Source organism: Nycticebus coucang, chromosome 9 (genome assembly GCF_027406575.1).
Source record: "Nycticebus coucang isolate mNycCou1 chromosome 9, mNycCou1.pri, whole genome shotgun sequence".
Classification (NCBI taxonomy): Eukaryota; Metazoa; Chordata; class Mammalia; order Primates; family Lorisidae; genus Nycticebus; species Nycticebus coucang.
The window spans coordinates 107,632,927-107,657,798 of record NC_069788.1 but is presented as its reverse complement, the minus strand read 5'-3'; the positions used below and the strand labels follow the sequence as shown (position 1 = coordinate 107,657,798).

The 24,872-nt window shown below is 40.1% G+C and overlaps 3 protein-coding genes across 3 annotated transcripts in view; 1 reads left to right on the top strand and 2 right to left on the bottom strand.

The window, feature by feature from the left end:
• ALKBH1 (alkB homolog 1, histone H2A dioxygenase) overlaps positions 1-9,396 on the bottom strand; it is a 53,386-nt gene extending 43,990 nt beyond the window's left edge. The window contains exons 1-2 of the mRNA XM_053603036.1: positions 9,205-9,396; positions 5,958-6,066 (exon numbers count right to left, since the gene is read on the bottom strand). Of these exons, the coding sequence (XP_053459011.1) occupies positions 5,958-6,066; positions 9,205-9,387 (292 nt within the window). The 5' untranslated portion in view covers positions 9,388-9,396. The remainder of the gene's footprint in view (positions 1-5,957; positions 6,067-9,204) is intronic.
• An 83-nt stretch (positions 9,397-9,479) lies between these two features.
• On the top strand, positions 9,480-14,686 carry SLIRP (SRA stem-loop interacting RNA binding protein). Its single transcript, XM_053601513.1, has 4 exons — positions 9,480-9,588; positions 10,225-10,283; positions 13,997-14,104; positions 14,579-14,686. Exons 1-4 carry the CDS (start codon positions 9,492-9,494, stop codon positions 14,645-14,647), a joined length of 333 nt encoding a protein of 110 aa, XP_053457488.1. The 5' UTR covers positions 9,480-9,491; the 3' UTR covers positions 14,648-14,686.
• The window catches only part of SNW1 (SNW domain containing 1), a 38,967-nt gene continuing 28,781 nt past the window's right edge, over positions 14,687-24,872 (bottom strand). The window contains exons 11-14 of the mRNA XM_053601512.1: positions 23,614-23,710; positions 20,234-20,351; positions 15,441-15,604; positions 14,687-15,358 (exon numbers count right to left, since the gene is read on the bottom strand). Of these exons, the coding sequence (XP_053457487.1) occupies positions 15,160-15,358; positions 15,441-15,604; positions 20,234-20,351; positions 23,614-23,710 (578 nt within the window). The 3' untranslated portion in view covers positions 14,687-15,159. The remainder of the gene's footprint in view (positions 15,359-15,440; positions 15,605-20,233; positions 20,352-23,613; positions 23,711-24,872) is intronic.

Here is a 24,872-nt window from a genome sequence, read left to right as displayed (position 1 = left end):
GGTATACAGCTATTTATGTATATTGTAGCTATTATTAGCTATTATTATTACCCATAATTTTTTTAAAAATCAAGGTCAATTCCACGAACCATTGCTATGGTTTAGATATGACTTTTTTATTCCCACCAAAATGCACGTTGACATTTGATCCCTAATGTGTTAGTGTTGGGAGGGAGGACCCATTAGGAGGTGTTTGGGTCACAGAGGCAGATCCCAGACGAATGGCTTAGTGCCATTCTTAAGGTAGTGAGTTCATTCTTGCTCTGGTCAGACTAGATTAGCTCTCACTTCCCCTCTGAGCTCTTCTGTCATGTTATAAAAGATGTGAAAGCTCTCGCTAGAAGCTAGGGCCATGTCCTTGAACTTCCCTAACTTGAGAACTGTAAGCTAAATAAAGCTCTTCCCTTTATAAACTGAAAATAAATAAATAAATAAATACTAGGCTCTAACTAACTACATGTCTGAACAGTATCATCAATGGTTCTCTCTTAGAATTTCAAAGAGATTTTAAAACACACATGGTTTAGCAGAAAAGAGTTTATTTTGCCAACAAATATATATATATAAAAAACCCAAATAACCTGAAGATTGCTCCACTGTAATATATCTTACTAAAAGCACTTAAATTCTATCTTTATATAGGCTCAGGGCCCATAGCTCAGTGGCTAGGGCGCCAGCCACATACACTGGAGCTGGTGGGTTCGAATCCAGCCTGGGCCCTCCAAACAGCAACACTTACAACCAAAAATTAGCCGGGTGTTGTGGCGGGCACCTGTAGTCCCAGCTACTTGTGAGGCTGAGGCAAGAGAATCACTTAAGCCCAGGAGTTGGAGGTTGCTGTGAGCTGTGATGCCACAGCACTCTACCCAGAGCAACAGCTTGAGGCTCTGTCTCAAAAAAAAAAAAAAAGATTCTTGCAGATGTAGAAAAAAATCTAAACAGCTTAGAGATATTCTCTGAGGATAGGCTAGTCATTGAAGTTAACTAATCCTGTTTTACATGTTAGTATGATCAACAGTATATATTCCACTAATGACCATAGTTACCTTTTGGCACCAAAGAAAACTAGTGGTGGATTTCATCATCCAGGTAGATTGTACACTGGTGCAGCAAGAGAGAGAAAATCCATAGTAAAAGGCTGGGTAACAAAGATGTTTAAAGGATCACTCTTAGAAATTCATCTTAATGGTTATCTAATTTACCCATTAATCTGATTCTTTATATGTCCTCTAAAGTATCTCCAAAAAGTAGAAAGGAGTCCCTACTTTTACATTTCATTTATCAGTAAGAGAAAGTGACAGAGCTGACACTATTTTGGAATAAAGCCTCCCTACAACCTACCATCTGCTATTACCATTACTTCATAAAATAAAGAATAATACCCCCTAAAAATTTCAGATTAAAAGAATACTTCTGATCTAGTCCCAGCCTGAATCGTGACAGGAAATTTAATACCACTTTAGGCAGTCCATTTCAGACAGCTGTATGTTGTCTTTCTTTTGTTGTATTAGGTTAAAAATCCGTCTCCCTTTAATTTTCTTTCTTTTTTTTTTTTTTTTTGAGACAGAGTTTTACTTTGTCACTCTCAGTAGAGTACTGTGGCATCATAGCTCACAGTAACCTTAAACTCTTGGGCTCAAGTGATTCTCTTGCCTCAGGCTCCCAAGTAGCTGGGACTACAGGCACCTGCCACAATGCCCGACTATTTTTAGAGATGGGATTTCACTCTTGCTCAGGCTGGTCTCGAACTGGTGAGCTCAGAGCAATCCACTCACCTTGGCCTCCACGAGTGCTAGGATTACAGGCATGAGCCACCATGCCTGCCTGCCTCCCTTTAATTTTCATTCATTGGTCTTGAGTTCTCACACCTAGAACAACCCCACAACTGTTTTTAATTCTTGATAAATACCTACAGCTTTGTAGTTAACATTTACCAAGCACTCACTATGTGCTGGGCACTGACCTAAATACTTTACACACACACACTCACATTTAATTCTCATAATAACCTTTTGAGTGGGTACTACTTTTATACACATTTTACATATGAAGAAATTGAGGCCAAGAGAAATTAAGAAACTTGCCCAAGGTCAGATAGTTAGATGGTAAAGCCAGGATATGAACCCAGGTACCCTGGCACCAGGACCTGTGCCTTAACCACTAGTTTGCACGGCTTTATATCCTTTCCCGTGCAGGACAACTTTTCAAATGTTTGATGCTGCCATGTTCCCCCCATGAGTCTTCTCTCCCCAGACTAAGTTTCCATACCCATTATCCTCTTCCAAAGGTTGTGGTATGCTCAGATTCCTTCAAAAGAAATAGAATCGGAAGTAAATATAAGCTTTTCCTTTTTTGAGAGAGTCTTGCTATGGAACTTTAAATTCTTGGGTTCAAGTAATCCTCCCTCCTGTCTCAGTCTTCTAAGTAACTGATGTTCATGCCACCACATCTAACGGAATGTTTTCTATTTTTGGTAGAGACGGGGTCTCTCTCTTGCTCATATTGGTCTCAAATTCCTGACACTGAGCAATCTTCCTGCCTCAGCTTCCCACAGTGCTAGGATTACAGACATGAGCCAACATGCCTGGCCTCAAATATAATCCTTTTGATCAACTCAGAGAAAAAGGAGACATTTATGTCCCACTACTTTAGACACTATACTTCCATTCAACACAGCTTACACTGGGAGGGAAGACAGAAGAAATTCTCTAAGGACATAATGAGGCTCTGATCCAAATGATGTGGCTTAGGCAAGAAATCCTAGAAAACCTCATAAGCAAGTATACTGTCTCTAAGGCCAGTGCCCCATTATGTACTTAGAGAATTTGGTTCTAAGTTCACAATATAGAATCAAAGTGGCATTGATGACTTCATAGTGTAAACAATCTGCTAAGAAAAAAAGGCTAAAAGCAGTCTCAACCTTCCTAATGCCGGGACCCTTTAATACAGTTCCTCATGTTGTGGTGACCCCCAACCATAAAATTATTTTCACTGCTACTTTATAACTGTAATTTTGCTACTGTTATGAATTGTAATGTAAATATCTGATATACAGGATGTATTTTCATTGTTACAAAGAGGTCACAACCCAGTTTTAGAACCGCTGGCTTAGAGCAACAGCAAGAGATGGCCTTGAAAACAGGTCCGAGAGCTGAAAGTTAAAGAGCAGCCTCCAAGAACAAAACCATCAGTGATACATGTTCTACATTTACTCAAACTCACGCACTAGGCCTTTTTTTTTATTTTTGAGACAGAGTTTTACTTTGTCACCCTTGGTAGAGTGCCGTAGTGTCACAGCTCATAGCAACCTCAAACTCTTGGGCTTAAACAATTCTCTTGCCTTAGCCTCCCAAGTAGATGGGACTACAGGTGCCTGCCACAGCACCCAGCTTTTTTTTCTTGTTGCAGTTGTCATTGTTCTTTAGCTGGTCTGGGCCAGGTTCAAACCCACCAGCATTGGTTATGTGGCTGGCGCCGTAACCACTGTGCTATGGGCGCTGAGCCAAGAGCATTAGGCCTTTTATAAAAAGTATTATAGCTGTTATGTCTTCTCATGTGATTAACAAATATTTCAGTGGTCACAATGTACTAGGAGCTGTAATATGAACAGTCCTGGCTCTCGGTACAACAAAAAAATTGCTTTTTAAAGATTCTCTCAGTTGGGCAGTGCCTGTGGCTCAGTGAGTAGGGCGCCAGCCCCATATACCAAGAGTGGTGGGTTCAAACTCAGCTCCGGCCAAACTGCAACAAAAAATAGCCAGATGCTGTGGTGGGTGCCTGTAATCCCAGCTACTTGGGAGGTTGAGGCAAGAAAATCGCCTAAGCCCAAGAGCTGGAGGTTGCTGTGACATCACAGCACTCTACTAGGGGTGATAAAGTGAGACTCTGTCTCTAAAAAATAAAAAATAAATAAAGATTTCGCTCACTTTTAACCTATACTAGAGATCAAAAAACTGCAATGTTAATTTTGTGTCTTTAGGGGCTAGGCAAGGTGGCTCACACCTGTAATCCTGCACTCTGAGAGGCTGAGGCAGGTGGATGGCTGAGCTCAGGAGTTCAAGACCAGCCTGAGTAAGAGTGAAAGTCCTTCTCTAAAAACAGCCGGGCCCTGTGGTGGGCACCTGTAGTCCCAGCTACTCAGGAGGCTGAGGCAAGAGGATTGCTTGAGCCCAAGAATTTGAGGATGCTGTGAGCTATGATGCCACAGCATTCTCCTGAGTGTGACAGAGTAAGACTGTTTCAAAAAGAAAAAACAAAACAAAAACAAACAAACAAAAAAACAGGACAGCAGATAAAGATTTGGCCCAATAAGGTATTTCAACATCCTCTAAATAGTTTATAGTAATTAATCTACGATAGCCTCATAAGCCTAGAAAAAATCTGCTAAGGGTTATATTCATATAACCCACTACTGAGTCTATTAGAACTTAGTTGGTTTTTTTTTTTTTTTTGCGGTTTTTGGCCGGGGCTGGGCTTGAACCCACCACCTCCGGCATATGGGGCCGGCACCCTACTCCTTGAGCCACAGGCACCGCCCAGTTGTTTGTTTTTTTTTTTTTTGAGACAGAGTGCTGCTCTGGCACCTTGGGTAGAGTGCAATGGTGTCATCATTGCTCACTGCAACTTCAAACTCCCGGGCGCAAGTGATGCTCCTGCCTCAGCCTCCTAGGGAGCTGGGACTATAGGTGCGCCTCATGACACTGGCTAATTTTTCTATTTTTACTAGAGATGGAGTCTTGCTCTTGCTCAGGCTGTTCTCAAATTCCTGGCCTCAAGCAGTCCTCCCACCAACGTCTCCCAAAGTACTAGTTTTTATTTATTTTTATTTTTTGAGACAGAGTCTTACTATGTCACCCTCTCTTGCCTCAGCCTCCCAAGTAGCTGGGTCTACAGGCGCCTGCCACAACGCCTGACTATTTTTTGGTTGTAGTTGTCATTGTTGTTTGGCAGGCCCAGGCTGGATTCGCACCCTCCAGCTCCAGTATATATGACTGGTGCCCTAGCCAGTGAGCTATAGGCGCCGAAGTCTGGAGTGCTAGGGTTACAGGCATGAATCACTGTGTCTGGCTCTATTAAGTCTTTTGATCTCATTCAGTATAAATCTTTTTTTAAATGTTCAGCCTTGACCAGGTATGGTGGTGCACACCTGTATTCCCAGCCACCAAAGAGGCTGAGGCAGGAAGATCAATTGAACCCAGTAATTTGAGGTTGCTGTGAGCTATGATAATGACCCTACACTCTAGCTAGGTGACACAGTGAGATTGTGTTTCAAAAAACAAAAACCCAAAACCAAATGAATGTTCAGGCTCAATAGCAACAAGTTTTAAGTTGCTATGCCATTTGAAATATGATTAGAGTGACAAATACGAATTATTCATATAACCCTTATATGACAATTTCTATATACTAATTATAATTTATCATTTAAAGCAGTTCTGCCAAAGTAGGTGTTCAATATCCTTATTTTATTTTTTTTTTGTAGAGGCAGAGTCTCACTTTATTGCCCTCAGTAGAGTGCATGGCGTCACACAGCTCACAGCAACCTCCAACTCCTGGGCTTAAGCGATTCTCTTGCCTCAGCCTCCCACGTAGCTGGGACTATAGGCATCTGCCACAACACCAGCTATTTTTTTTTTGTTGTTGCAGTTTGGCCGGGGCTGGGCTCGAACCCACGACCCTTGGCATATGGGGCCAGCGCCCTACCCACTGAGCCACAGGCGCCACCCTCAATATCCTTATTTTTATTTGCCATGCCACTTCTGCCCTATAAAGGCAGGCACTACTGATTCTTGTTCTATACTTTGGGAATGAACACTTTATGTAAGGCACAATTTAGAATGAGTTTGGAAGGGTGTGTTTAGTTTTTTCCTTTGTCTATTTACTTGCTCACAGCTCCTCCTCTGAAATCAGACACATGATTGAGTGATTTTGCCTTCTCTGAGGTCAGATGCACTTACCAGGATAGCCTTCAAGTCCATAAGCTTGCCATTTGCTGACGGGCTGAAGTCCTGCTCTACGTGCATTGTGCTCACTGACTGAGGACACACTTAGCTGAGATCTTACCACCTGGCAGGAAGGAAACAGAAGTTAGAAGGCTAAAACTATTTTGCAGGTCAGCCCTCCAAACACATTTCTGGTATGAGGCAAAGCTTAAGTCTGGGATACTAATCTTAGTTCTACCACTTACTCCATCTAGAAATTTCAGATGAGCCACTTAACTTCTTACAGCCTCATAAACACTAGAAAGTTACAAGAATTTAAGGTAAATTGTGATAAGAAAATTTAGGCAGGTTGATTTGGTCTTTAACACTACCTTTTCCTTGACACCACACCTTCAAAATGTCTCAAGTCAAAAAGCAATTTACTTCAGTTAGGGTAAACAATGCTTCTGGGCCATTTGTATACAGGTGGTATATAAGCAACACCATGCTGCAGAGGGTTAAGCAAATGAAGAGTGCTCTAAACAGAAAAAAAAAAAAGTTTCAATAAAACACTGAGAACTCTGCTTGTACAGTATTTGTTCTCATTTAAATGAAACTACTAGAACTTTTGCTTTTGTTAGTTACTCTGAAATGAATTTAGTATTTCATTCAGAAGCTGAAGTTTTCTTTGCACATAAAAATATCTTATGGATGGCTTATTACATTAAGAAACCCAACATGGGTTTAAAATAAAGACATTAAAAGGGAAAAAAAACTTACTCCTCCATAAATAAATGATCTGCTTTGCCTTAGAATGTATCAGATGTTCTCTTCCAAAGAGAAACAATCTTTTATCCTAACAATGACTCTAAATGCAAAGATTTCCAGACAAAATATCCAAAAGTGTCTGGTACATAACCAATCTACACAATAAAATGGCTGTCTCGAAGTCTGGATCAGCTATGTTTTCCAGGTACCTAGGAGCCAAAAAAAATGTTCTGACGTGATTTCTTATATAGACCATATTTAATACTGCACTATAGTTCAGCAACACCCTCGGAGGTGATGTTTGTGATGTTTCTTTCACATGCTAAACTGACCCAAGCCACTGAATTTAAAAAAAATTTTTTTTGCTTTCTCTTTGCCAATTAGTCATCACTTTCCTTACTCCTATCAGCTGTTTCATAATAGCAACTCCTCTTATTTGCTTTTAACCTACTTCAAGCTGGGGAACTAAACACCAGAGCTTTCATTTCCTCAACAGATGCTGTATTTACTGAATATTGACTGTTTTACACATGCAGTGTTCTATTCTCAGGTGGCTTACATTCTAAAAGCATGCCCACATTATGGTAAAACATATTTAAAACGAGCCAAATAAGGGTTCGAATGGTACTCCTGAGACAAGTATATTATTCTTGGGGGGCAGACTTTCCATGTTAGCTTGACAACTTTTTCTTTTTTGAGACAGAGTCTGACTTTGTTGCATAGGCTAGAATGCTGTGGTGTCAACCTAGCTCACAGTAATCTCAAAATCCTGGGTTCAAGCAATCCTCCTGCCTTAGCCTCCTGAGTAACTTTGACTACAGGCACCTGCCACAAAGCTCAATTAATTTGTTCTATTTTTAGTAGAAACGGGGTCTTGCTCTTTCTCAGGGTTGTATGAATTCCTGAGCTCAAGAGATTCTCCTTCCTCAACCTCCCAGAATGCTAGGATTGCAGGTGTGGGCTACCACACCAAACCTACTTTGACAACCTGAATGCCATTTTTGCTAATAAATGAAGCTGCTGAGAAGCTGAACTCTGACAAGCAAGGAGTTACTATAGCATTCCAATTTTATTTGGAATTGAGAGTTATTTATTTCTTTCTTTTGAGGCAGAGTCTCAAGCTGTTGCCCTGGATACAGTGGCATCGTAGTTCACAGCAACCTCCAACTCTTGGGCTCAAGTGATCCTCTTGCCTCAGTTTTTCTATTTTTAGTAGAGACGGGGTCTTGCTTTTGCTCAGGTTGATCTTGAACCTGCAAGTTCAAGCAATTCACCTGCCTCAGCCTCCCAGAGGGCTAGGATTACAGGCATGAGCCACCTCACCTAGCCAAGAGAGTTCTTTTTTCTTTTTTTTGCAGTTTTTGGCCAGGGCTAGGTTTGAACCAGCTACCTCTGGCATATGGGGCCGGTGCCCTACCCCGTTGAGCCACAGGCACCGCCCCAAGAGAGTTCTTATAAAGCTTGGAAAGAAATGCTTCATCTGGACATCAGGGGACACCAAGGGCAAATTAAGGGATTACATATATACTATGTTAAAGCGATTGAGAAGAAAATATATGTTGCACTGTGGTTGTGGTTCCCTCTGTGTCTCCTGCTCCCTATTTTTTCTTAATTTTTATGGGAAAAATATAAATAAGAAACACAGTTTGTCATTTCTTTTCTTTTTTTGCAGTGTTTGGCCGGGGCTGGGTTTTGAACCGGCCACCTCTGGCATATAGGGCCGGTGCCCTACTCGGTTGAGCCACAGGCGCCGCCCATTGTCATTTATTTCAATTCGAAGGGATTAACTCAGAATCCTTCCATGACCTTTCTCATTCTCTCTCTTTTTTGTGACAGAGTCTCATTCTGTTGCCTAGGCTAAAGTGCAGTGGCATCAGCCTAGCTCGCAGCAGCCTGAAAACTCCTGGGTTTAAGCGATCCTTCTGCCTCAGCCTCCTTGGTAGCTGGGGCTACAGGCATCCGCCTAATTTTTCTATTTTTAGTACAGACGGGGTATCTCATTCCTGAGCTCTACCTATCCTCCCGCTTCAGTCTCCCAAAGTCCGGAGATTCCAGCCACGAGCCACTGCGCAGGGCTCAAGACCTCTTTCTAAAAGGCCCAGAGAAGACCAGAATTAGTCTTTTATGCACAGTGGCTTCAAACGTCGCAATCCTGTAAGTGCTGGGATTTTTCAGTGGTTTTTTTTCAAGCTGCAACGCGGTACCTTAACGCCTACGAAGAACTTCTAAGCCTTAGAAGGGATTTTACATAAACCAAAGGGAAATGCAGGTAGACAATTAAAGGAAAGAATAAACACCAATCCTCAGGCGTGTCTGACTGAGGCAGCCGCCGGAAATGGCCGTATGAAGAAATCGGCAGCTCAGAGCTTTATTACTGAAGCGTAGTGAGCAGTTCGGCTCCGCGCCGGTTCAATAACAATCGGTTTGGAGGCGAAAAGAGGCGAGAAGGACTTGGCAGCCCCTCCAAGAAGCGAAGCGAGGAATAGGGAGACGCGCGCCGCTGCTCTCTCTGTACCTTGTGGGCATAAGGACCCATGCCGCGGGCTGTGTGGACCGTCGAGAAATCGATGACCCCTCCTAGATCTGCGGTGCCGGGCCGGCTTTGCCTGTAGAAGCGAAAAAGTTTCCGAAAGGCGTCCTCCCCAGGCTCTGTTGCCAGCGTCGCTACAGAGGCCACTGCCGCCGCCATCTTCCCCATCTCGCAGCCTGGACCCTCTGATCCGGAAGCAGCGTTCCTTGCTCCGGATCCGCTTGGTTCTTCCGGGGTCGCAACCCCAGTGCTGAGTGGCTTTCAGTTTAAAGATGGCGGCCTCGGCAGCGAGGGGTGTCACGGCCCTGCGTACGAGTATTAGTCGGCCCGTTGCTTTTGTTAGAAAAATTCCTTGGACTGCTGCATCGAGTGAGTGATGGAGTTGTGGGAGGAGCAGAATTTTTAGGTTCAAGCGATTTTCAGAACATGCTTTCTGCAGAGCATTTCAGTCAACGTGGTGGCTGGTTGAGGAGCCTGAGTTTGCTCTTTAGCAAGCCGGTGAGCAGAAGGAAATTTTCTCTGCAATTAACCCCAAAGGGCACGAATTCACGATCCCCTGCCTTTCGGAGTGTTTGTTGGAAAGGCTTACTTATTTAAACGTTTAAGATTTAGAAGTGATTATTTTGACTGCAGTGTGGTGGGTCAATTCAAGATGGCAAGATTGAAGGCGTGGAGAAAAGCTAAAAGGCAATTTCAGGAATTTGATTTAAAGGACAGCAGGGCAGCGGCACAATCATAGCTCATTGTAGCCTCAAACTCCTGGGCTCAAGCTGTCCTCCTGCCTCAGTTTCCTGAATGGCTGAGACTAAAGTGCTACCATGCCTGGCTAAACTTTTTTTTTTTTTTTTTTAGAGATGGGGGTCTTGCTATGTTTTGCAGGCTGGTATTGAACTCCTGGACTGTAGTGATCCTCCTGCTTTAGCTTCCCAAAGTTCTGGGATTACAGGCATGAGCTATCACACTTATCCTTATCTACTTTTAAGTTTGTTTTCCCTCCCTATACAGATGAGCTGAGAGAACACTTCGCACAGTTTGGCCATATACGAAGGTGCTTTGTACTTTTTGTGAGTATCATCTTAAAAAAGTATTAATGTTATCCTTTAACTCTTGATTTTTAATCAAAGCACATTAGCTTATATTAATATCTAATGGACTGAAGCTGTCTTTATTGATAGAATTATGGGTGATACTTATTAAAAATAAGCTTATTATAGGTATTTCTGTTAGTTTTTTATTGTCATGTAACGAATTAGCACAATGGTAATGGCTCAAACACACATATATTGTCTCATAGCTGGGCATATAGCCTACCGGGGGTTGCAGTGTGTCTCTTGAGAGGCTCAACTGGGAAAAGACTGCCTTCCAAGCTCCTTCAATTTAATGGCATTCATTTTTCAACCCTAGGACTGAAGTCTCTGTTTTCCTGCTGACTTATGGCTTTCAGCTGGGGACAACTCTCAACTCCTACCTGGTTTCTCTGTTTTACAGTGTGGCAGCTTGTTTCTTTAAAACCAGCAATGGAATTTCTCCAGTTAGTTTCATATATTAACATAATCACAGGGGTGACACCCTATCACAGTTGCCATATTACCCAATCAAGGGAGCAATAGCCCCATAACCTTTGCCATGTTCTTTTGATTAGAAGCAAGTCACATGTCTCACCTCAAGGGAGGGAATGCATGGATATCCTGGGACTCATCTTAAAATTCTGCCTACTACAGTATTCTGATAAGGACTTCAAATAGTAGAGAACAATTTTTATCATGGAACTAATTGGCAGAGAATTTGTTTTGTTCTTACTGAGTACCAGGTTTTTTTAGTATTTAAAATAGTTATTTTAATATGAATTATTTTTCCTTTCCTTTTCTCATGAAGAACAGTCAGCCTGTAAATTTGTTCTCTCTTATACTGAGCTTTATGGCTTTATCCTAAGTTTTTTTTCCTGTGGGCTTTCTAGAATTACTGGGCTTTTTTCCTGTGGGCTTTCTAGAATTATTGGGCTTTATCATTATTGGGTATGATAGTTGACATAGTTTACACACACTTCACTGAAACTACCCTTTTTTCCTCACAGCACTAAAAGGGCTATGGTAACTATCAATTTAAAAGGACTTAAATTCTCTCCCCTCACCCCCTTGGAGACAGTCTCACTCATTCGCCCTGGGGTTGAATGCCATGGTGTCATAGGTCACAGCAACCTCAAACTCTTGGGTTCAGGTGATTCTCTTGCCTCAACCTCTCGAGTAGCTGGGACTACAGGCTCCCACCACATGCCTGTCTATTTTTTAGAGATGGGGGTCTACTCTTGCTTAGGCTGGTCTCAAATTCCTAAGCTCAAGCAATCTGCTCGCCTCAACCTCCCGGGATTATAGGCGTGAGCCACTGTATCTGGCTGGGGACTTGAATTCTTAACCCTTGGTTTAATGTTAAATTCCAAAGATCTAACAGATTACTCATATCAAGTGCTGGTGAAGGTGTAGGGAAACTGGCACTTAAATTATTGAGAAGTTTAAAATTAACAATTTGTGGCTTGGCGCCCATAGCACAGTGGTTAGGTGTCAGCCACATAAAGCAAGGCTCGCAGGTTCAAACCCATTCTGGGCCAGCTGAGCAAAAATGACAACTGCAACAGAAAAATAGCCGAGCATTGTGGTGAGTGCCTGTATCCCAGCTACTTGGGAGCCTGAGGCAAGAGACTCACTTAAATCCAAGAGTTTGAGATTGCTGTGAGCTGTGAGGCCACGGCACACTACCTAGGACAACATAGTGAGACACTGTCTCAAAAACAAGTAAAAAATATTAAAAATTTGCATTTGCTTTGCTCTAGCAATTCCATGTCTAGGAATTTATCTTACAGATATGTGTGATTAAAATTATCCAAAGCAGTTTAATATCAAGTGGAAAAAACCTAAGTGTTCATTGGTGGGAATGATTGATGACGATGGAATTGTACAGTACGTAGTTAATGAAAGGAATGAGGCACATACATTATGGACATGAAAAATTTCTAGAATTTTAAAAAGTACAGTTTTTTAAAAGGCATTTAATTAATTAGGAACAGTCTATGTTGCCCAAGCTAGAATGCACTGGTGTCATCATAGCTCACAGCAATCTCAAATTCCTCTGTTAAAGCGATTCTCCTGCCTCAGTCTCCTGAGTAGCTGCGACTACAGGCCTCAGCTGTAGCATGGCCTGCACAAGATCGAGATCCATCTCTACTAAAAACAGAAAAATTAGGCTAATTTTTGGTAGAGACAGATCTTGATCTTGTGCAGGCCATTCTCAAACTCCTGACTTGACTCTATCCTCCCATCTTAGCCTCCCAGAGTGTTGGGATTATAGGTGTGAGCCTATACCTTGAAAAAATTTCTTAAAAAAAAGAAAGAAAAAGTTTCTTTTTTTTTTTAGTTGTAATCTTATATATAAGTAAAATAACTTAGGACCTAAAAGGAACAATTTTGATTTAAATAAAAGAAGGCTTTTTTTCTTTTTTTGAGACAGCCTCAAGCTATTGCCCTGGGCAGAGTGCTGTGGCATAACAGCTCACAGTAACCTCCAACTCCTGGGCTCAAGTGATTCTACGGTCTCCGCCTCCCAAGTAGCTGGAAGTACAGGTGCCTGCCACAACGCCTGGCCATTTTTTGGTTGTAGCCATCATTGTTGTTTGGCGGGCCCTGGCTGGATTCAAACCCGCCAGCTCAGGTGTATGTGGCTGGCTCCCTAGCTGCTTGAGCCACAGGCGCCGAGCCAGAAGGCTTTCCTTCTTAGTGAAACTAAATAAAATTCTACAGGAAAAAAATGAGTTTTCAGTTAAATTTATGGACTCAAGTTAGAAACCCTGGTTCCTATCTTAAGTACGTGTTACCCAAGTTTTACTAAATGTTTAATAACTTTCACTTGTGGAAATAGTCACACGGTGATAAATGAGTACTTTAGAAATTGTCATCTGTAAGAGGTAAGAGCGGATCGAGACATCCCCAGAAATTTCCTGCATTATGTTAGTTTCTAAACATTGGGGGTTTTGCACAGCATAACTTAGTAATAAGACTAATGAGAAATGGTCATCTACACTGAATAGATATCACAGCATCTGTCCTTTATTGCAGGCCTGGAGGGGTAGAGATGTACTAGAATCCCTTCCATTTGTGATGGATAGGTTGAATGAAAAGCACTCTGCCTTTTGTACAAGGGAAAGTAGCAAAATTATTTAAAGCAACCAGAAGTCTGGAACTAGATTAAAGATAATTGTCTTTCCCATTTTTTAAATGAGGAACATGTGATGATAATAGTGGTAGTGACAGTCTCAGAAATGAGCAGATAAAACAGGTTTTAAGGCTTTATTTTCTAGTTTATAGAAACAAGGTTAGAAATAAGAATAGGATCAAAATTTCCCTGGTTTAGCGCCTGTGGCTCAAGGAGTAGGGCGTCGGCCCCATATACTGAAGGTGGAGGGTTCAAACCCAGCCCTGGCCAAAAAACTGCAAAAGAAAAAAAAATTATTGTGATCAAAATTTCCCTGGTTTATTACTGTTTGTGTGGGTCGTCAGAATAACAAAGTCATTACCATGTCTTCTCTATTGGCACAAAAGCAGATGGAGAGTAAGTTTAACAGAGATTTAGCTCTGAGCATCTCAGGAGTAAACATGTACTAAGTCAAGGTTATTCACATTTGTTAATGTCAATCAGCTGATTTTGGCAGATGAAAAAGTTGGTAGTTTGGAGCTCATGGGAACTTTTAGGAGATCGTGACTAACCTTCCTGTATTTAAAATTCTTAGGACAAAGAGACTGGCTTTCACAGAGGTTTAGGTTGGGTTCAATTTTCTGCAGAGGAAGAACTTCAGAATGCACTACAACAGGAAAATCATATCATTGATGGAGTAAAGGTAAGTGTTTCTATACTATACGACGATGAGCTTTCTGTGTATCACATAGGTCAGAAGTGTGGAATGGCAGGGACTCTTAAAAGCTTTATAACCAACTGAAACTGCCTAAGATTGTTACAGAGTGGTGGAGATAGTGTCCAGTTTTAAAAGATCTGGAGAGGGAAGTACATAAAGACCATTTAATGGGTAGCAAGGTGTATGTAACACAGAACAGAGGAAACAGCAGTCTGCTTTTAAGTCAGGTAAATTGGTGATAAAAATCCTGGCTTTCCCACTTACTATGTGATCTTGGGCCAAATTGACATAACTTAATGGGAATTTAGGGAGTGTTACGAACAAGGAACATAGCAACTGCTTGAATTATTGGTACTGACTGCATAACAAAAAGGCAGTCTTAAAATGGTAATTTTAAATGTTTTTGCTGACATTGCTCCCTTACAATGCTTTTACAATGCTTATTTGACTTTTTTTCAGCTCCAGGTTCAAGCTAAAAGACCAAAAGTTTTGCCAGAGTACCAAACATCAGATGAAGAGAAAGATTAAGACTATTATACCTATAAATAAAGTTGACATAACTGAGAATTTTGTCTAAATGGTTTTATTTGAAACAATAGTTGTACCAAGCAAGAGCTTACATTCCCCACTCCAAATTAAAACAGAGCACAGTAGGGGGGGAAAGTCATTTGGCAGGACAGTTCCAATATGTGAATGTCCTTCTACTCATCATGGTTGGGGTAACTGTATTCATAAGCAGTTTGTACACAAAATATTAGCCCCATACTACTGTCACACAAAAGTGGTCTTAACTTTATATGTGGGGCAGTATGTTCTATAAATGCCGAAAGGCAGGAGAAGCACAAACACAACCCACTCTTTAAAAAAACTAATTCAAAGTAGATTTTTCTATTTCCCCCCTTTCTTCCATAATAAAAAGTAGTGCTGGGATCTGGCACCCAGATTTGGTTTTTATCCTGACCATTTACAAAGTGTTCCCCTTAAGAATTGCATCATTAGGGTTATGGATAATAGTTCATTTATTTTGAAGAGACATGTTTCTACTCCTTCCTCCTTTTCTTGCCTTCATGCTCATGTTCCTTGGGGCGGCTGCTATCTGAGGGTCTTTTAGAGCCACCATGCTGTTTAGCTTCTTCCAAAAACTTGTCCAAGCCGAAAGGATCTTCCTCAAACTGAACTGGTCCTTCTCTGCCTCTCTGCCTACGGTCTGAACCAGAAAACTCCTTGTCCGGAACAAATCTAGGGAAAAAGAGAAAGGACTATGAAATACTGTTTTCACTGGTAAACACTGAAAGTGAGTTTGAGTTGCCTGACTCGGTACCTGTTGGTCTTTATTCTGGCTTCTAGGTCATCACCATACATATCCTTGTCCAGATTTTTACTGGGCCTATAAATACTCTGGGCCATATCTTTACCACCTCTCCATGCTTGATCATAAACATTGTAAATTTCATCTTCTCCACCTGCAAACCCACTGTCCATGCCCTGTGGAAATAAGGATAAAAATTTAAAGATGCATACAATATTTTTATTAAAAGCTGAATCTGGTAACATTCCTAGGAAGAGTAAGCCCTTGCTCATTTATAGTTCACATTTTCAACAACATGAACTAAAGAATTTAAAAAGGTCTTCATTAAACTCATAAGGCTCATATATATAAACTTTTGTTTCTATCACCTTTGGGTCCTTACCCAGAGGCTTAGATTTGATATGGTTAAGTCATCACCAAGTTTAATTAGTCATCAGAATTGTGAAGTACTACTTTAAGGAGGAACTTGACAATTTCAATTTGTATAGACATGGTGGCAAAAAGATAAAAAATTGTAAAACACTGCAATGATGCCATTTACAGCAAAGAATAATGTTATACTCTTTAACTGCCTGCAGACATCACTATTAATAGCAATTATAATGTGCTCCATGTTAAGTCAACAAAACAATCGAAAAATAATTTTTGCATAATTTTTTTTCTTTCTTTTTTGAGACAGTCTCACTTATTACCCTTGGTAGAGTGTGGCGTCACAGCTCTCAGCAACCTCAACTCTTGGGCTCCAGTGATTCTCTTGCCTCAACCTCCCAAGTAGCTGGGACTACAGGTGCCTGCCACAGCATCTGGCTATTTTATGTTACAGTTGTTTAGCTGGCCCAGGCTGGGTTCAAACCCACCACTCTTGGTGTGGCTGGTGCTGTAACCACTGTGCTACGGGCGCCGAGCCTATGTGGAACTTTCATCCCTTTGCTTAGGCTGGTAAGTTGCCACTGAATAGTGGTTAAGAACAAAGCTTTGGAATAAGAAAGATGTCCAAGTTTGAATCTTTTCTTTTATATACTTTTTGTTATTTGGAAATAAATATTCCCCATAAATCTGTTATACTAACCCCTTAATCAAAAATTTAGATTTCTGTCTGTGTTTAAGCCAAGTCAAATAAAAGTTTATTTCCTTAGGCTTTTGCTAGTAGGTGGTGCTATCTTCATTTGTACAGTGTAATTTATAATTGGCTTAGATTCCATCTGGACTAGTTTACTATTTTATTGTTTGGGATTCATTGAGGGTACAAAGAATTTGTTACATTTCTTAGATAAAGTCCCTCTTATAATTGTGTCCTGTCCCCAAGAGGTGTGCCATACAACATGACACCCCCCCATTTGCCTCTCCTATCTCTGCTCCCTCATTCTCCTACCCCCCACTTTGTATTAGATCATCTACTGCCTTCATATTGGAATTGAGTACATTAGATTCTTGCTTCACCATTCTTGTAATGCTTTATAAGAATGTGTTCCACCAGGAGCATGGTATGTTCTTCCATTTGTTAATATCTTCTGCTATTCCTTTTCTTCCAAATTTGAAGTGATACCCCAGGCTTTGTTTTTATTACTAAGAATTGCCTTTTGGGGGCGGCACCTGTGGCTCAGTCAGTAAGGCGCCAGCCCCATATACCGAGGGTGGCGGGTTCAAACCCGGCCCCGGCTGAACTGCAACCAAAAAATAGCTGGGCGTTGTGGCAGGTGCCTGTAGTCCCAGCTACTCAGGAGGCTGAAGCAGGAGAATCGCTTAAGCCCAGGAGTTGGAGGTTGCTGTGAGCTGTGTGATGCCACGGCACTCTACCGAGGGCCATAAAGTGAGACTCTGTCTCTACAAAAGAAAAAAAAAAAAAAAAGAATTGCCTTGGGTATATGGGGTTTTTCTGGTTAATACAAAAGATGTAAAGTCTCTATCTTTTAATGGCTGAATAGTATTCCAAGGTATACATATACCCCAGCTTGTTAATGCATTCCTGGATTGGTGGGCATTTAGGTTGTTTCCACAATTTGGCAATTGTGAATTGAGCTGTGATAAACAGTCTAGTGCAAATGTCCTTATGATAAGATGCTTTCTTTTTTCTTCTGGGTAGTTAGTTGTCTAGTAATGGGATTGCAGGATCAAATGGGAGGTCTAATTTGAGTTCTTTTAGGATTCTTCATACTTCCTTCCAAAAAGGCTGTATTAGTTTGAAGTCCCACCAGCAATGTAAAAGTGTTGCCTTCTCTCCACATCCACACCAGCATCTCCAGCTGAGACTTTGTGATGTGGGCCACTCTCACTGAGGCCAGGTGAGATCTCAGGGTAGTTTTGATTTGCAGTTCTCTGATGATTAGGGACAATGAGCATTTTTTTCATATGTTTGGTTATCCATTCGTCTGTCTTCTTTAGAGAAGGTTCTATTCATGTCTCTTGCCCAGTGATATATGGGATTGTTGGTTCTTTTTTTGATTAATTTGGGTTCTCCGTAGATTCTAGTTATCAAGCTTTTGTTCAATTCATAATATGTAAATACCTTTCCCATTCTGTTGGTTGTCTGTTTGCTTTGGTTGTTTCCTTAGCTGTATGAAAGCTTTTCAGTTTAAGTAAGCCCCATTTGTTTATTTTTGTTGTTGCAATTCCCACAGAAGTATTCTTCATAAACTCTTTCCCCAGGCTAATATCTTTAAGTGTTTTCCCCATACTTTCTTGGAGGTTTTTTATTGTTTCATGCCTTAGATTTAAATTTTATCCATCTTGAATCAATTTTTGTAAGTGATGAGAGGTACAGGTCCAGTTAGTCTTTTACATGTGGTTATCCAGTTCTCCCAACACCATTTATTGAACAGAGATTCTTTCCCCCATTGTTATGTTGTTTGGTTTATCAAAGATCAGGTGGCTGTAAAAAGGTTAATTTAATCTCATGGTTTTCTATTTGGTTCCAAATGTCAATGTTTCTATTTTTGTGCCAATGCTATACTGTTTTGATCACTATGGCCTTGTAGTATAGCCTATAGTCTGTTAGGGTGGTACCCCTGGTTTTATTTTTATTAGTAAGAATTGCCTTTGGAGGGAGGGGGTGGGGCCTTGGTGTGTGTCACACTTTATGGGGGCAAGACATGATTGCAAGAGGGACTTTACCTAACAATTGTAATCAGTGTAACCTGGCTTATTGTACCCTCAATGAATCCCCAACAATAAAAAAAAAAAAAAAAAAAAAAAGAATTGCCTTTGGTATTGCCTATATTTCTCTGGTTCCATATAAAATGAAGAATTATTTTTTCCAAATCTTGAAAATATGATGATAGTATTTTAATGGGGATTGCATTGTATCTGCAGATTGCTTTGTGAAATGTAGACATTTGATAATGATGATTCTTCCCAGCCAGGAGCATGGTATGTTCTTCTATTTGTTAATATCTTTTACTATTTCTTTTCTTCCAAGTTTGAATCTTAATTCCATCAGTTACTAGCTAAATGTCTCTGCCTCAATTTCCTTATCTAAGCAATAGCATAGTATGATTTCATAGGATTTTTTTAAAAGATTAAGTGAGATAATACAAGTAAAAGACTGAGAACTATGCCAGGAATATAAAAATCACCTAATTATTATTTAAATGGGCTTACTCAAATGCTACCTTCAAATCTTCCTAAAAAATCAAAGTCATAATTAACTTTTCCCTACTAGAACTTCTACAGTCTTATGTTGTCTCACATATAACACACACACGTTTGTCTATTTGCCTTCTCCAGAAGACTGGATTCTTTGACGGCAAAGATGCATCTATTTTTTTTTTAATGTTTAGAAGTTTTAACTTTTATTTTTTTATTTCAGATTAATATGAAAGTATAAATGTTTAGGTTACCTAAAGGTAAAGTTCAAGTTGTAGTTGAGCCCTTCTCCCACGGGGCGTGCTGAGCACCTCACATTGTGCACATTAGGTGAGATTCTGCCAATCACCTTCCATCCTCCCCACTCTACTCCCCCGTTGGACTATACTTGCGTTTTTTTCTATATGCATCTATCTTTGATCTTACTGACTTATGTATAATTAGTAATCAATGTTACATGAATTAAAATAACAAAGGTATTTCTTCCAGGCCTAAAGTGTCCTAGTCAAGTTAATGACAACTGGCACTAGAGATCAGATTTGCTGACAATCAGTCTAGTACTTTAGTTTCACAGCTTCATTTTTAAAAAGATTTCTAAATTGTGTTTCTACAACATTAAAAAAAATCTGAATTCAATCAAAAAAATAATTTAAGAGTTACTTTTGTACACCATGGGATCTGTTTTAGAAACAAAAGACTTTACAACAGAACCTATAAAACCAAGTTTTATTACCTAATTTCTTTGATTTTCTCTTAGTGTCCCAAATTTTAGCCAACTTTCTTTTTTTTTTTTTTTTTTTTGTAGAGACAGAGTCTTACTTTTACTGCCCTCAGTAGAGTACTATGGCGTCACACGGCTCACAGCAACCTCCAGCTCTTGGGCTTACATGATTTTCTTGCCTCAGCCTCCCGAGCAGCTGGGACTACAGGCGCCCGCCACAACGCCTGGCTATTTTTTTGTTGCAGTTTGGCACCCACCACCCTCGGCATATGGGGCCGGCGCCCTACTCACTGAGCCACAGGCGCCACCCAGGCAACTGTTAAGCAGTCACAATCATAACTATTTCATCTTACTTGTGTCTTAAGTTACAACAAACTTCCATTTTTTTCTGTCATCATATTGGCAAACCTTAGGCTGATCCAAATCTCAGATAATTTTCTTTTCCCTAAGGATAGGTAGTGATAGCAACACACAAGATATGCTACTTCTAAACTCACTGTACCTTGGATTGGTTGAAGAGCCTTTGGTCATACTGAACTTCACTGGAAGTCCGAGGATTGGGCACACCAAGAGCAATGACTTCGCTGATATCCCGATTTTCATTTCTCTGCAGTTTTGACCTATTTTGAAATAAGAAATTACTAACTGAAAACGCTTTACAATACAAACTGAATATACTCAATTTACATTTGTAGTACAACCATTCTCAGAAGCAAAAGAAATGAACATGTCAATGTTCACATCTTGTGAATATTAGAAGAACCTCCATAGTTGACCACCTCCCTACATTGACCACCTCCTTAAGTTGATCTAATTTTCACAGACTGGACATGCGCCACAGGTATGTATTAGTACAATAGGCCTAGTTCCTTACGTTGACCACCTCCCTCCATATGACCACCACCAGTTATTTACAGTCCAGTGGGTGGTCAACTTGCATAGGTTCTACTATATATTCCTTCATAATGCACATAATCAGGTTGACAGCCCTTACAGAAATTCATATACATGATTAAAAAGGTAGATTTTCCTGGGTGGCGCCTGTGGCTCAGTGAGTAGGATGCTGGCCTAATATACTGAGGGTGGCGGGTCTGAACTCGGCCTGGCCAAACTGCAACAAAAAAATAGCCGGCTGTTGTGGTGGGCACCTGTAGTCCCAGCTACCTGGGAGGCTGAGGCAAGAGAATCACCTAAGCCCAAGAGCTGGAGGTTGCTGTGAGCTGTGACGCCACAGCACTCTACTAAGGGCAATAAAGTGAGACTTGTCTCTAGGAAAAAAAAAAAAGGTAGATTTTCCTGTTAGCTAACAAAAATACTCAAGAGACCCATTCTTGACATAAAATTGTTTTTTCTTTCTTTAAAAGACAGGGTCTTTTTCTGTCACCCAGAATTAAGTGCATTGGCACAATCACAGCTCACTGTAACCTCTAACTTTGGGGCTCAAGTAATTCTTCTGTGTTAGACTCCCCAGTAGACTACAGGCATGCACCACCACGTCCAGCTAATTTTTATCTTTTGTAGGGGTAGCATCTTGCTTTGTTGCCCACACTGGTCTTAAACTCCTGTCCTCAATCAATCCTGCCTTGGCTTCCCAAAGTGCTGGAGTTACAGGTGTGAGCCACTGTACCCAGCTTTTAATACAAGGAGTCACCTAACAACCATGGTGAGGTATAAAATTTTTATTGTCTATATTTGCTATTATTACAGAAGGATTTAGAGGTAAGGAAAATAGATGCAAATGAGATGTGTCATATGAATCATTTTCAATAGGTTAGAATCAGCTCTTTTACCTAATCATATTTAGTCATTTTCTTATTAGAATTTTGAAGAAAATGTCAAATACAAGATAATTCAGTATGATTTTTGATATTCAGATTAATTCCCCTGCTGTTTAACTATTATGAAATTTACATTCTAATGAAACTGTAATTGTAATCACTTATTTTACTAGAAGCTCAGACCCCAAAATGATTTCTATAGACAATTTGGTTTTTATCCAATCACAATTTTACAGCTTTTCTATGTTACCAATTCTCACTTTACTGGTTTAAAGGGCCCAATTTATCTGTAGAGCCATTTTAATTCTTACAACTTAGGAATTCCCAAACAAGAGTGTTTGTCATTAAACGCTTTCATACTTCATTCTTCTACACTGTACATTTACCCAAAACTCGTAAGAATTCTCTGCTGTGGCCAGGTTCAGTGGCTCAGGCTTGTAATCCTAGCACTCTGGGAGGCCAAGGAGGGAGGATCTCTTGAGCTCAGAAGAAGTGAGACCCCCATCTCTGTGAAAAACAGAAAAACTAGCTGGGCATTATGCCAGGGGCCTGTAGTCCCAGCTACTCAGGAGGCTGAGATAGGAGGACCACTTGAGCCCAGGAGTTTGAGGTTGTTGTGAGTTAGGCTGAGGCCACGGTACTCTAGCTTTGGCAACAGAGTGAGATTCTTGTCCCAAAAGAAAAAAGAAGATTATGCCAATTAAACAAAGAACATCACCAAGAGGAATCTTTTCTCATGTTTAAGATATGACTTAGAAAAAATAAATTATATCAGTTCACAGAATGATCAGGACATGGAAAACTGTCCATTTGAGAAGGAAAGGTTTTATATTTGTATTTAAATCTCACTCAGAATTCCACCTCCATATTACAGCATCTACTCAACTTTTCAGCAATTTTAGTCCTTAGCCTTTGGTGAATCATAAATTCTTCACTTCCTACTTTACTCTATGTCCCATATATGTATTTGGTTTGTTCCATAAAAGTTTGTATTTATAAAGAGTGCTGCATACATTCTCCCAAATCATTTTATCTGAAAGCTCTTTCTGAATGTTGAGTTAAATTACTTATGAGCTAATTTTCACTTCTTTCAAAATCTGTTCTTTTTCCCCCTTGTACTAGGCATAGTGCAGTGCATATAAAAGGATCTCAATAAGGTTTGAAAGCTTATTTCCTGTCTAGAGGAACAGGCACATAGCCAATTTGTCTTACCCTTTGAGTCAGGAAAGAACAGAGCAGACCAAAAGAGTCTCATTCACTACTTCCTTTTCATAAACATGATCTGAATTCCCTTTTCTATATCCTCATATTCGTTAATCCTAACTGATGCTGCAATATGATGGAAGAGAAGATTACTTCCAGGGAGGGCCACTTCTACTAGACAAAGTAATTAAGTGCAAGAAAACAATTAACGGGCGGCGCCTGTGGCTCAAAGGAGTAGGGTGCCGGCCCCATATGCCAGAGGTGGTGGGTTCAAACCCAGCCCCGGCCAAAAACTGCAAAAAAAAAAAAAAAAGAAAACAATTAACAATTAAGTGCTAATTTATTAAGTTATCAAACTTAAGAGGAAAAGGACAGAAGCAAAATTGATCTTAGTGGACTGAATCTATGCTCTTAAAAAGGTAAAAAAAAGAGGCCGGGTATGGTGGTTTATGCCTGTAATCCTAGCAGTCTGGGAGGCTGAGGCGGGGGGATTGCCTGAGCTTACAAGTTCAAGACCAGCTTGAGCCAGAGACCTGTCTCTAAAAGTAGCTTGTAGTCCCAGTTACTTGGGAGGCTGAGGTAAGAATTGGTTGAGCCCAAGAGCTTGAGGTTGCTGTGAGCTATGACAGCACAGCACTCTACTAAGGGCAACAAAATGAGATCTGTCTCAAAAAGAAAAAGAAAGAAAGAAAAGAAACAAAAGAAGTTCCTAGAGTCCCTAAATTTTTTATATACAGAGAGTACTTTGCATTTCCTTATAGCCGTAAGACTTAGTAAGCAGCTATGGTATTAACTTTAAGGCCACAAAGTCCCAGATTTGAGACTCCGTCTCAAAAAAAAAAAAAAGAGGTAGAAAAAGGCCCATTCTTCACAATTTGTATGTATCTCAAAGAGCACCTACCTCTTATCAGGAGCTGCCCTGGAAAGATTCCGGTCATGCTGTCTCTCTTTTCGTCTATCGTGCCGGATTTCATCCCTCTCACGTGCCTCTCCATCCTCTGTGTGTGTGGACACAGTCGAAAATTACTTTATCCATTAACATTTTGAATAAGAGAATAGTATTTAGACAAAAAAACTCCATGAACTTCTTTATAGTCACACTCCACCTTTTAAAATTTACTTGGAATTTAAATCTAATGAATAGTATTAGTTTAATTTTTGAATATCAATGCTAGAATCATCCATGTAGCTAAAGTTTGTAGGGGTAAAGTATACTGTTTTCAACTTCTGAAATGCAAAGTAGACTGATAGAGGAATAGAGATAGGTAGATATAGGATAAATTTTGCAATGTTTTTAATTTTAAATAAAATTCTTCTTGATACATAATAAATTGTACCTATTTATGGGCTACATGTGATATCTGACATATACATACAATATGTAATAATCAAATTAGTTTAATTGGGATATCCATTATCTCAAACATCTATCATTTCTTTGTGTCAGGAACATTCAAAATCTTTTTAAGCTAATTTTAAATAGTAAGTTATTGTTAATTGTAGTTAACTCTACTATACTACTGAGCACTAGAACGTATTCTTTCTAACAGAATGTTTATACCAAATCCATTACCTAACTTCTCTTCATCCTTCTCTTGCTCCCCCTTCCTTTCCCAGCCTCTGGAACCATCATTTTATCTTCTACTCCCATGAGATCAGCTTTTATTAGTTCTCACATATGAGTGAGAACATGTGATATTTGTCTTTCTGTGGCTAGCTTATTTCACTTAACATACTGTCCTTCAGTTCCATCCATATTGCTGCAAATGACAAATTTCTTTTTTATGGCTGAGTAATATTCCATCATACAGAGATAAAACACATTTTCTTTTTCCATTCCTCTGTTGATGGACATTTAGGTTGATTATCTCAGCTATTATGAAAAGTGCTGCAATAAACATGGGAGTACAAGTATCTCTATAGTGATTTCCTTTCTTTTGGATATATAGCCAGCAGTGGGACTACTGGATCATGTGATAGGATCTATTTTTAGTTTTTTGAGGAAACTCCATGCAATTTTCCATAGTGGCAGTACTAATTTACATTCCCAACAATAGTGCACTTGTACTCTGCTATCTCCAGATCCTTGCCAGTATCTATTGTTGTCTTCTGACAATAGCCGTCTTAAGGAGAGTGAGATTGGTATTTGTCATTATGGTC